General features: G+C 39.3%; 1 protein-coding gene across 2 annotated transcripts in view; it reads left to right on the top strand.

Annotated features, from left to right (window-relative positions):
- Positions 1-12,547, top strand: part of cables1 (Cdk5 and Abl enzyme substrate 1) — a 59,962-nt gene that overhangs the window by 21,144 nt on the left and 26,271 nt on the right. For both annotated transcript variants that reach the window (XM_008108637.3, XM_003219673.3), the window contains exon 2: positions 9,414-9,485. In XM_008108637.3, coding sequence (XP_008106844.1) covers positions 9,414-9,485 — 72 coding nt within the window. The remainder of the gene's footprint in view (positions 1-9,413; positions 9,486-12,547) is intronic.

Raw genomic sequence — 12,547 nt, 5'->3', positions numbered from 1 at the left:
CCTCCTTCGGGTTGCAGCTTGTTCTCGGTAATGAAGCCTAATATGAGCCATATGACAGACTTGAAATAATTTTTCCTTGTTGACATTTCCCGGTGCTTAGTTAGTTAAGCTGTCTGAACAAATATGAAACATTTATTGGATATTACTGGCAGGACTAACAGTATTATTGAGAGACTTTTTAAAGAGTCTGAACAATGCAGTATATTCATGCACTTGGCCTGTACAACAAAATAGGGGTATTCTAGTGCTTGAAATAGCAAATAAAGCAAAGTTGAACTCAAGGTTGATCTCCTAGTACTTTTAATCATGAATCCTGTACAATTAAGAAGAAAAAAACAAGTTTAATTTAGGATTTGAAATGTCTGATTAAACTAAGTCTGTGTTGCCCTGGTCAGCATTAATAATGTCTGTTGGGACTTATTTACTTGTCCAAGTGCGAAAAATAGTTGTGATGATATCTTCAGTGAAACTGACGGTCTGTCTATTGGTGACCAAATATGAACAGTGATGAGAGTGCTCAGTTATCCATATTCCACAAACATCAATATTACATATTGCTTTATTATTAAGGGGATATGACAAGATATAATTAGGAGCCACTGATAGATATTAAGGGCCCTTCTACACATGACAAAATCCTGAAAGAACTGGGATATTAAATCCCAGATCCTCCCAGAATTTAGTCCCCACCCCCAACCCAAATCTTGTGCTTTCCCAGGGTGGTGTGTGAGGTTGGCATGCCAGAAAGGCATCCAGCATCCCCCATTTCCCCCCAAAAAAATTACTTGAGGGGTCTGTTGGCAGTGCAGGCCCCTCTGGAGATTGCTCCTGGCACACGGAAATGACATGTCAGGAGATATGTGTGGGGGAGGACCTCCTCCCCCACCTCCTGACGCGTCATTTTCACGTACCAGGAGCCCTCTCCAGAGGGGCCTGCAGTACCGACAGGCCCCACAGGTAAGTTGGGGGGAATGAGGGAAGGAGGCGCCATCTCACTCCTTCAGGCTCTTAGAGCCTAAACAATTGGGATCACTGTGGGGATTGATCAGTCTCCACAGGGGCCTCACCTGGAAAGAGCCAGGCCTTAGCTTAAGGTCTGTATCTTTCCAGGTGTTTTATTACTCTGGAGCAAACTGGAAAATCCCAGTTTTCTCCAGATTAAGTTGATGTGATACATAATGCCATTTGGATGTCTCAGGTAAAACCGAGGTAGGTACCACATTTTGGGCCTGTCTGGAAGGGCCCTAAATCAAACAGATGAATTACTCTGAGGACTTTAAAAAAATGGTATAAAAAACTTATGTCTTTCATTGTCAGACTGTGTTTTGTTAGCTGATCATGACAAGTTCATGTTACTAATGAATTAGCCATTTGATATTGCAAACAGAGTTCAAACAATGTTTCTGTAGGTGCAGACCTAGTAAACAGTGCTGCTATTATTGGATGAGTCTTTTTTTCTGCTATTCTCTTCAGCATATGGTAAAATATCCCTTGAACTTTTGCTTTGAGACACACTTAATGGGCCTCTGGCCCTTTTGTGTAGTTCATGTTAACACATTTAATTTGGCAGCAGATCAACCTCCCCCACCTTACATTTTTTTCAGTTTGAGGCCAGAGCAAGGGCTATGCTGTCAAGGAAAGATGTGTCAGATGATCTAAGTGCCTGTGTGGCTAAAAAAAGGCTATTTCACATGAAAAATTAATCTCATTAAAGGTACAGAAAACCTCTTTCATGCAGAAGAATCCCATGATTCTTGATTTGATGCTGTGGTGGCTATAACAACATACTTTCCAAGCCAGTGGTCCAAGAGCCATACAAATCTCAGAAACTTTGCTTTTTAGTCTGCACAACCAGAATTACTCAGTCAGCATTGCCACTGAAAATGCTGGATGAGTAATTGTTAGAGCTGTAGTTCAGGAATGTAATGTTTCCATATTCCAGTTCTAATACAGTTGAACTGGAAATATGACACTTTTTTTGCAATTTGCATTGTAAATGACATAGGGCTTGGATGGCTCTAGAGTCAACATCCCATTGGTCAAAACATATTGGCATAATTTTTATTTTTTAAATAATAGTGAAATATTTCAGTGTGCCTATGGAATGCTGCTTACACTTTAAGGTTTGATTTTTTGGATCCATGTGATGGATTAGATTAGAACTAGATTTTGTCTTGGTGTACATAGGATTTTCTTTTTTTAATCGATATACAGTACATTACGAACCCTCTATCTGCAGGGGATGTGTTCCTAGATTTTGTGTGGATAACTGAAGATAATAGTGAACCCTAATGAAATGAAGGACTTTTGGCCCAGAGGAGTATAGAGTCCTATAGAGTCCTATGTTAGAAGACCTAGAGATGGCGTATTTTATTGAATGCAGATAAATGGTTCTGTGATCAAAGGAGATCATAGTATATTTTGAGTATTCATTTCCCTTGTGCCCTGTAAACATGTCAATAGACACCAATCTCAAATTATGTGAGGTGAGCCAACATTATTTCTGTTTTTGTGAAACCATGGGTAAGGTAATGACATCCAAAATTACTTCATCTGTCTACTACTTAACTGGAATTTTATTTCTGGGCTGTCCATTCTAATGATTCACTGAATTGTAATAGATTGCAAGCAATTAATCAGCTGCTTGTATTAAATACAATCCATGCTGTGACCTGTCAGTGAGTTAGCCAGTTATAAAAGACAACATAACAATATTCCTTCAAATGAAAGCAAAGCCCTGATTTATAAAGTGTGAAAACTCATGGCATAAAAAAACAGGACACAGGGAGTAATAAGACAGTAAACCGAATGGAAAAAAGTCAGGATGAATTTCCCAGTTCTTCAACAGGTCTACCATTTCCATCATACTAATAGGCAAGACTGTGGATCCTTCTACACTGCCATATAATCCAGATTATCAAAGATGATAATCCACATTATCTGCTTTGAACTGAATTATATGGCAGTATAGATTCAGGCCCCTTCTACATTGCCATATAAAATCCAGAATATCTGCTTTGAATGGGATTATAAGGCAGTGTAGACTCATATAATCCAGTTCAAAGCAGATAATGTGGACTATCTGATTTAATAATCTGGATTATTTAGCAACGTAGAAGGGCGTCATATAATTCGGTTCAAAGCAGAATTATATGATAACTATGTAAGCACATTTTCCCCCCAGTTTCAACCCATCTGTTACTTTCTGCACTAAGCAGCTTGATGCAGTCACCATTCCTGTTGGTCACAAGCCAAATAGCAAGCTAAAAACAAACTTTCATATATCAGAGCTACTAAATACAAGTTAGTCCTTTCAATGTTTCTGGTTAGCTGTTAATTTTTGTTCAGGATACTTCGGCATCTGAAGCCGAACTCACTACATGCCCATAAAGAACCATCAGTAGTTTTGTTGCATAGACTCAGGGCTGAATCCAGTTTTAGTCCCAGCCTGGGTAGACGTTGAATCAATGAGACAGATGTAAGGGTTGACAAGTTTTACTCATTCAGTGGCTCTGCACTAACTGAGAGCGGTTCCAGACAGGGAAGAAGTCCATGCTGACCCAGGTTTAAAAAACTTGGGTCAGGACAGCATTCTGTCCCCACACCGGCCTGAAAGCCTGTATTTTCGCCGCTGAGTGTCCAGACACAGTCCTGGACTCTTCCAGGAGCACACCCAGACACCCTAACCCCCTCCCCAAAACCCCTGTAAAAAAGAAATTAGCTTACAGGGCCGGCATTTCCTTGTTGCTGCCCCGCTCATGGCGTTTAGGAATAACACACCAGAAGAATGCGGGGAGGCCAGGAGCAATTTTCCTTCTCCCCCCATCTTCGGGGGGCAGGGGGGGGTCATTCCTAAGTGCAAGGAGAGGGCTGGCAGCAAAGAAATGCTGGACCCATACGTTATTTTCTTTTTGCAGTGGTTTTTAAGGGGTTTTGGGGAGAGGGTTGGTGGCCTTGCTATTTTCTGGGCTGATTAAGCCCAGAAAAACATGAGACTGCTGTCTGGACTGCCCCCTCAGAAGTCCAGAACTTCTGATGGAGCAGTCCAGACAGCGGAAATAGTGGATTCAACCCGTACCATTCAGGAAGGTGCGCATTGAACCCACCATCAAATTATCTTGCCACAAACCAGGGTTTTCCTGCTTTGTGACAAATGCAATCACATTTCTGTGGGACATCATTTGGACGCCCCCATTTAAAATGTTGGAGCTCCTGCTTTTAAAGGGCAGTCTGGATCCCCCCTGAGAGTAACAATTGTGTTCTTTGATGTCGTAGTAGAAACAATGCAATTAATACATACATTTTTTTGTGGAGGAAATGCAGCATGAATTCTGACAATTGATATTTTCAGACTGATTTCCAAAAATAGCATAATTGCTTATATTTGTTTCAGGGCATTTTGTATCACATCAACTGTATGAGATTTCTACATATCTTCTCTCCCACTCTCCTTTGACCTATTTATTCTAATGCTACTAATGCAAAAGATTAGAGATTTTAACCAGAAATCTTGCATCACAGTGAAGTTGGCTATAGATGAAGTTCTTAATATATATTTAAACCCTGAACATACAGTTAATGTTGCAGTAAAATACAGTAAAATCTAACTCAAAAGGATCAGCTTTACATTCTTACACCCTCTCTTCTTAATATATGCTATGTCAAATAAACATTTATAAATTGCAGAAACTATTGTAGGAAGTCCACATATCAGAAACTGGCCATAGACCACAGAGTCATACACGAGAACTTAGAAATGTTTACTGAAGTATTCTCTGAGTTTAAAAAATCAGTATTTTTATTTACTATATTTCACTGATTCTAAGATACACTTTGCCCTTCCAAAATCAAGGGTAAAGGGGGGTGTACCTTACAATTGCGGGCATTCTAGATTTGTTTTGTTTTGTTTAACGGGGAGCAGGAGTAGTGAGTGAGAGAGTGACAGAGAACCCAGAAAGCCTACGCAACCCAGCACTTGATGCTGCTGCCACCTCCCCAACCTCACACTTTTCATGCCAGTATTTCTGGCTCAGGGCAGCTGATGCATGCAGCTTCTCCTCTCGAGGTTGCTGTCACTTGTCTTTGTCCCTGCCATCGCCTTAGTGTAATTGTGAAGGGGCAGCACAAAAGTTGTAGGGTTAGCAGCAAGACTCAATGAGGACTGTTTTTCCCTCCCAAAAAATTGAGGCGCTAAAATTGATGCTCAAATAAAAGGGGTGCATCTTAGAATCAAAATACTTCCCCCAAAGTTAGAGCTCCAAAATTGGGTTGCATCTTACAATTGATGGTGTCTTACAATCCATGAAATACTTTCAGTGAGAGGGTGTGGTAAGCATTGTTGAAAACTGCAAGGAAGTTGGAAAGGGATTAGATAGATTGTATTTAATTTCTGTCAATTGTCTTTAAGATAAACATCCATTGGTAACTGTAAAATTGTTGGACTGTTAATAAGATTACTGAAATCAGTTCCCTTCGAAAATAGAAAACATTATTTTTCTGGTTTAAAAAAATTCTCTAGTATTTTTAATATAATACATTAAAACTATATTGCAAAAATATAAACGCATGCACATTTGCACAAATTTAGAACACGAAATAAAGAGAAAAACATACAGAAGTGTAAAGATTAATACAGTATGACTCCCATATGTGCAGAGGATATATTTTTAGACTTACATGCAAATCTGAAAAACTACACAGTGACCTTATACCTAATATTGCACACTTAAGCCAAGATTCTGCATGTGCATGTAGTTCTGCATATACATTTATGTGTCTTTCCATTGCCTGGCTGTTGCTTATTAGTAAGAAAGGCCGGGGGGGGGGGGGGGGGAGATGCTGATTTAGACCATAGAGAAGCAGCTGATCCGCACTTGGTCAGCACAAGAAAATATACTCTCCAATGGAGTGTATCCTCATTTTCCTTCTCCCAGAAGCTCAGAGCTGGCCTTTGTGGTCTAAATTGTTTTCCCTTTCCTTTATCTTTCTTCTCCTAAGGCAGGGCCTACAGCTGAGCAGTCGACGCTCGTAGGCCCAGCTCGCAGGGCCTACAAGTGTCTAGCACTTGGCTTTAGGCCCTATCTGGTGGGCCTATGAGCGTTGAGCACTCAGTTATAGGCCCTGCCCGCTGAGCACTCGATTTGAGCCAGGCCTTTGACCGCTTGGCTGTAGGCCCTGCCTGCCTGGCCTATGATTATTGAGTGTTCAGCGGGCAGGACCTATAATCGAGTGCTTGAGGCTCATAGGGCCAGCTGGTAGGCCCTGGCACTTTGCCGCCCAAAATCTGAAAAAAAAAATTTTTTTTCTGACCTTGAGCAAAAAAGCTCATTTGTATAGGTGCCCGTTTTTGGAAGTGGCGGACAGAAACGGGGCCATATGAATGGGACAAATAGAAACGAATAGGGATTCCATACAAATGCATGAGACTAGTAGCAGAATGGCAGTGCACTTTATACACTACCACTTCATTTGCATCTTAATAGTGTTAATTCACACGTTGGCTTTCTTGCATTTGAAATATGACAACACCCTGAAAATGATACTTTTAATAATAATAATAATAATAATAATAATAATAATTATAATAATAATAAACAACTTTATTTGTATCCTGCGCTATCTCCCCGAGGTACTTGGAGCGGCTTACAACAAAATAACAGTGCAAACCATAAACAATAATTAATTAAGATAAGCAACAAAATTAACTCAAGTCCGCAAAAGCAAATAAAACATATTAAATTGACACGATTGATAAAATATTATCTAATTAATTTTTTTAACTGGAGTTTTGAATAAACAATGATTCTAATTCTATGATAGAATATAGGATTAGTCAGGCATCATAATACAGCACATTCCAAACAAGGTCACTTTTTTGTATTTGTGCTGTTATGATCATATCCATGGTGATTTTTTCCAGCTGTTTTGTCAAACCATTTGAAATTGCTCCCAGAGGGGCTCTTGTTCCCGGAATGCCAAATCTCCATTTGTAGGTCTTGATATTTCATTACCTTTTTCCTCTCATGGCCTTTGAGTCTGCTATCCACTAGGATTGCTGCATCTATAATTACTCTGTCATTACACCTTGTTGGTGTGAGCCACTTTTTTGTCTTAATACTGATGAAAAAAGCAGGGTGTTGGTATTGTGGTGATGATGACAATGATATTTGTTGTTGTGTGCCATCAAGTCAGATTTCTAACTTGGAGCAAATGGAAGGCAAGCCTAGCATGGGGGTTTCTTAACGAAATCTTTTCAGAGGGGATTTGCCATGGCATTCTTCTGAGGCTGAGAGAGAGTGGCTTGAGTAAGGTCCCCCAGTGTATTTCCAAGTGTGGAGTAAAAAACTTGTCTTCTGGACTCCTTAGTCCAGTGTTGCAAACTACTACAACATACTGGTTCTAGTCATTGTTATGTCTTTTGTATTATTGCATTGAATTTGTGTGATGTGTTACATACACATTATTGTATGACCAGTTACATTATTTTTTCATATTCTGTTGTAGGTACATCGTATCATAGATATTTTATTTGCTTTAATGGTATTTCCTTAATGATTACGCTTTGTATGGAAAACAGAGGGTAACATTGGATAAAAATCTTGAGGATTTAGGAGCAGTAAACAAAGCTGTAAAAACGACTTTCTCTTTTTCATATCCTTAGATGCTCACCATCATGCCTTTCTCTTGCTTCTCTTTCTGTCTATGCTGACCTAGCCATCCCCTCCATTTTCTTTCCTGTTTCCTTTCTCTGTAGTTTTAATTCATAGCTCAGAAAGGCAGGGAAGCATGGAGAGCAGAAGAAAGAATATGGTGTGCTGGAGATGAGTTCTGGTGGCCATTGAGACATATGAAAGCCTGCAAGGGCCTGGTAATTGGTCCAAGAACTGTAAGGTGTTGCTATTATAGTTCTGTCAAAGAGAACGTTTCCTTGGGTGTGGGAACCCTCCTAGTAGGAGTAGCATGAAATGTCAGAAGAGGGAAGGAAGGCAAGAAAAAAAAACAGAATGGCTTTGATTGGTTTCATGTTTGGAGGTACCTTTTGAAGAAACTTGGATTGTGTGTGATTGTAACCACGTAACCCTTTCACGCTACACAAATTATAGCTGTATGATTCCACTTCAAAAACCATGGTTCTAGCCTATAGGGTTTTAGGATGTGCAGTTTAGGATAGGGTATTTTCAGCCAAGACACTGCAGTGTCTTTCCACACTACAGCCTCTATGATCCTCAAGTGGAATCATAATGCTATAATGTGTGGTGTGAAAGGACAAATTTTCTTCAGGAATTGTTAAAGAAATGTATATGATACCTTCTTAGAACAACCATATAGTAACAGAATCTCAGATTGGAAGGACTGTTTATTTATTTATTTATTTATTATGTCAGAAGCGAATTGAGAATACAGTTATAATGTATTTTAAAAACCACAAACAAAGTTAAAGACTTGGCATTATACTATTGAAAAAACTGAATTGCTGCTAGCTGGACAGTAAACATTTAATCTATCAAAATAAATGTGGTGAAGGTACGCTGGGCTACTATCTCCTTTTCTTCTCTTGCTCTTTTAGTTGAAGTACTTGTTTGCAGAACTGTAGATACATTTCGTATTACACGGCTGTCTTTTTAATGGTTTTAAGGCAGTGTAGGACACCCAAGTTAGCAAACATTCTTGGTGGAAGCTGTGCCAGTCCACTGGCAGGAGCCCCCCCTCCCGTTCCCCTGCATATGCTTGACCAAGGTTCCTGGCTTGGCTAAGAACAACCACAAAGATCTGTGAAGAAATATCCTTTTAGGTCAGTGTTGGGAATTGGATGGGCCTCCAGTTGGAGTGCAACTTTTAGCAACCCATACCATTGGTTATACTGGGTAGGTCTTTGTGGAGTGGCAGTCTAGGAAGGTCTGGGTGGCTACATTATTCTCATTCCTGCTTGGATCCTCTGGCCTCAGGTTGTTCAGGATTTTAAAGATCAACACCTGAACTTCAGTTTGGGCCTAAAAATGAGTCAGAAGCCAAAACAACTGACAATGTGCTATCAACGCAAGATCAGTTCCACCATTCTCAGCTAGGAAATTGTATGAAATTTCCAAACCTGATGTGTCTGAGCTGTTTCAATGATAGCTTCAAATATAACACATTGCAGAAATTCAAAAAGGAGGTTATCATGGCACTCATGACTTTCACCAGACTATCTCTGTATAGAAAGGGTTGTGACTGGTATCACAGCCTAGGTTAAAAGCTTTCCTACTAAGTGAGGCAGTCTGTGTTTCATGATAGATCCAGGAGAGCATACCTCCAGCTGATATTTCAGAGAAAATATAAACCTCACAGGACCTGACGTTTTGTTTATTGGAGTTCTCTGTTATGTCCTGTTTATATTAAGCAGAATACAATGTAATTTATTTTTATTTCCGCAGACGCCGGTTGATTTCCCAGAGGTCTTCATTGGAAACATTGGAAGACATTGAGGAAAATGCTCCCTTACGGAGGTATATATAAATAATGGCTGCATGATATTTCTAAAATATATGTGCATACAAGGTCTGGTTTTGCTACTGATGTAAGGGGAATGTAGTCTGCATTGAAGTTAGCATCTTGAAAAAGTGAAGAATCTAGGTTTTTGGATGGTGATACTGTTGAGAACCCAATGTTTTCTAACACATACATTCCTTGAGTATTCTTTGTCTGAGAAAACACTATGAAAACCATAAGTGCTCGTAGGCACATATACAGAATACTACACTCTTTTTAATAGTGAACAACTCCCACAGTGCTAACAGTTTGAAAACAATCCATTGAAACAAACAGACTCAGCATTAAAACAATAAATAAGTAGAAGATTAAGAAGAGTGATATTGAAACCTCATAAAGCCAAGGCCTATTAAAACATTGCATACTTCAAAAGCCTGGAGTTCAGCTGACCTCAAAAAATTGGCGAAATCAGTGCCAGGCAAGTCTCACCAAGAAGAGCTTTTCAGAAATGAGGTGCCAGAATTTCATTACAGTAGAGTCTCACTTATCCAACATAAACGGGCCGGCAGAACGTTGGATAAGCGAATATGTTGGATAATGAGGAATTAAGGATAACCCTATTAAACATCAAATTAAGTTATGATTTTACAAATTAAGCACCAAAACATCATGTTAGACAACAAATTTGTCAGAAAAAGTAGTTCAGTACACAGTAATGCTATATAGTAATTACTGTATTTATGAATTTAGCACCAAAATATCACGATATATTGAAAGCATTGACTACAAAAATGCGTTGGATAATCCAGAACGTTGGATAAGCGAGTGTTGGATAAGTGAGACTCTACTGTATATAGAAAATAACCAAAGTGGGGGGGGAGGGTTCATTCAAGTTCAAGTGTTCCTTATATTAGATAGAACAGAGGTTTAAGAAAGTAATGTTTGAAAATAGTTTGTTATTGGAAAGTTCCAGTGTTCTGCTAAATACATTTTTGTAGCTAAAATATACAGAAGCTATAAACCCGTAGTATTTGAGGGAAATAAATAATCTCTTTGCAACCTCAGAGCTGAGCATGATTCAATTGCTTGAGTCATCCTTCACAACCATAAATATATAATTTTGTTCCTTTAAGTCTCACCTTTGTTTTTTAAAACATGATACTTGATCTACTCTTATTGTTTTTTCTTGTATGAAAACAATATTAATGGCCAAAGTATAACATTTAATTATTTTCTTTTTAAAAACTCCTCTGTTGAATTGGAAGCTTAATGATAAAAAATATTCATAGTGCTAAAAATAAAGGTTTCTAAATTTGTACATTATAATCAGTTTCAAGCTTTCAAAGCAGTATATTCACTAAAACTAACATTCTCATTAGATACCAAAATCTGAATGAATGAATGTAATCTTTTTACCAATTCGGGATACAAGTGCCCTTTCATCAAGGTACTTATGTTAACTAGGGACAAAGGCTTAACTAGGACTAGGGTTTTATAACTCAACACAAACACTATAACATTAAGTAATTTTGTTTACAGCTTTTTTATTTATTCCTCTTTCCTTTCTTGCATCATTAATTTATTGTTATGAACAAGTTAACAACATACTAATTGGGCTCTTTTACGAGGAAGAAAACAAAAAGTCGCAAATCCATTAAAAACGATTGAGACTTTGAACACATAACACATTATTATAATTTCTTAGGTTTTGTGTGCCAAAATGCAATGAATAGAATGCATTGAACTTTCTGATCTCTTGTCTCCCTTCTGTGTTGTGTGTACCGTTTATTAACTTGGCTATACTAATATGTGCTGTTTTAGCTATTTGTTTGATTGAAGAGCGATTTTTTTCATGTTATAATTTTGCAGTGAACTTCTTAATATATCAAAAATGCACACCATAACTCAGGGTTCGGTCAGTCCACCAGTTGCTGACTTTTATCTCCCATCAGTTCATGCTGGCCTAACCAGTGGTGATGTATGATGGGAGCGATAGTTCACCAACACACATTATCCGCCTCTACCATCACCAGTAATTGCTTTCATTGTATGAAAAGCATTAAGCTAAAAGGATCATTCTGAAATATACAGTCAGCTGATAATGGCAGAAATTCTACTAAATCTAATAATATAGCAAAGAGATTTATATCTAGAGCTGAGTGTTTAAAAACCCCTGCATGAAAAACCCTGGCATTTTAGGGTGGTTTGATGAATCTCTGACCTGATGGCTTTGCTTATAGTTACTATCAGCATCTTTTAGTATGTCTGATGGTAATCCATTGCAGAAATTGCAGTCTAAAAACATAACTCATTCTGTGTATTTAACTTATGGTTTAGTTTAGACAAAGCATGGGCAAACCGAGGCCCTTGGGCCAGACATGGCCCTCTGGGCGCTTATGCCTGGCCCTCCAAATTTTCCCTGTCCTCTGGGCATAAGGAAGCAGTGGCCCGCTGTGTCCTTAAGCCAAAAGGACGAGAGAGGAAGGCATGCGGCGGCTAGGAGCCCTCTGAAGTACTCTTAGACCACCTCATGCCTTCCTCAGGCCCTCCTCCTGGCATAATGCTGGCAGAAGCACAGCCCTGGGGGAAGAGGCAGGCAGGGGCAAGGGAGCACCAAAGCCCTCTTGGCCCCCAGCCCCACCTCTTCCTGGGCCCACTCTACTCTCCCTCCTGGCCCAGCCCTCCCTCCCAGAACGACATGTGGCCCCAGGGCAAAAAAGGTTTTCCGTGCCTAGTTTAGACAGAAGTCTACAGTCTGGAGCAATCCTAACTCTGACTAATACTGACTGATTGAGACAACAATGGGTTCCTCTGCCCCAAAGTACCATGCTCACCTTGGAAGCCTTTCCCCATGTGACTTTGGTGAGCTCTTAAGGCATAGGCATCAGGGCTAGAATGATTTATTCTCAACACAGTCTTGGATCTGTTAGATATAAAGTCCCTTGCTTCCTCAATACATCCTTGAATGGCAGCCATTTATTCTACTGTACTGAAACCGGTATTTTTGTACAGTAGAGTCTCATTTATCCAAGCCTCGCTTATCCAAGCTTCTGGATTATCCAAGCCATTTTTGTAGTCA

This window comes from Anolis carolinensis, chromosome 4 (assembly GCF_035594765.1).
Source record: "Anolis carolinensis isolate JA03-04 chromosome 4, rAnoCar3.1.pri, whole genome shotgun sequence".
In the NCBI taxonomy this organism is placed as follows: Eukaryota; Metazoa; Chordata; class Lepidosauria; order Squamata; family Dactyloidae; genus Anolis; species Anolis carolinensis.
This window is presented reverse-complemented; position numbering and strand designations above follow the sequence as displayed.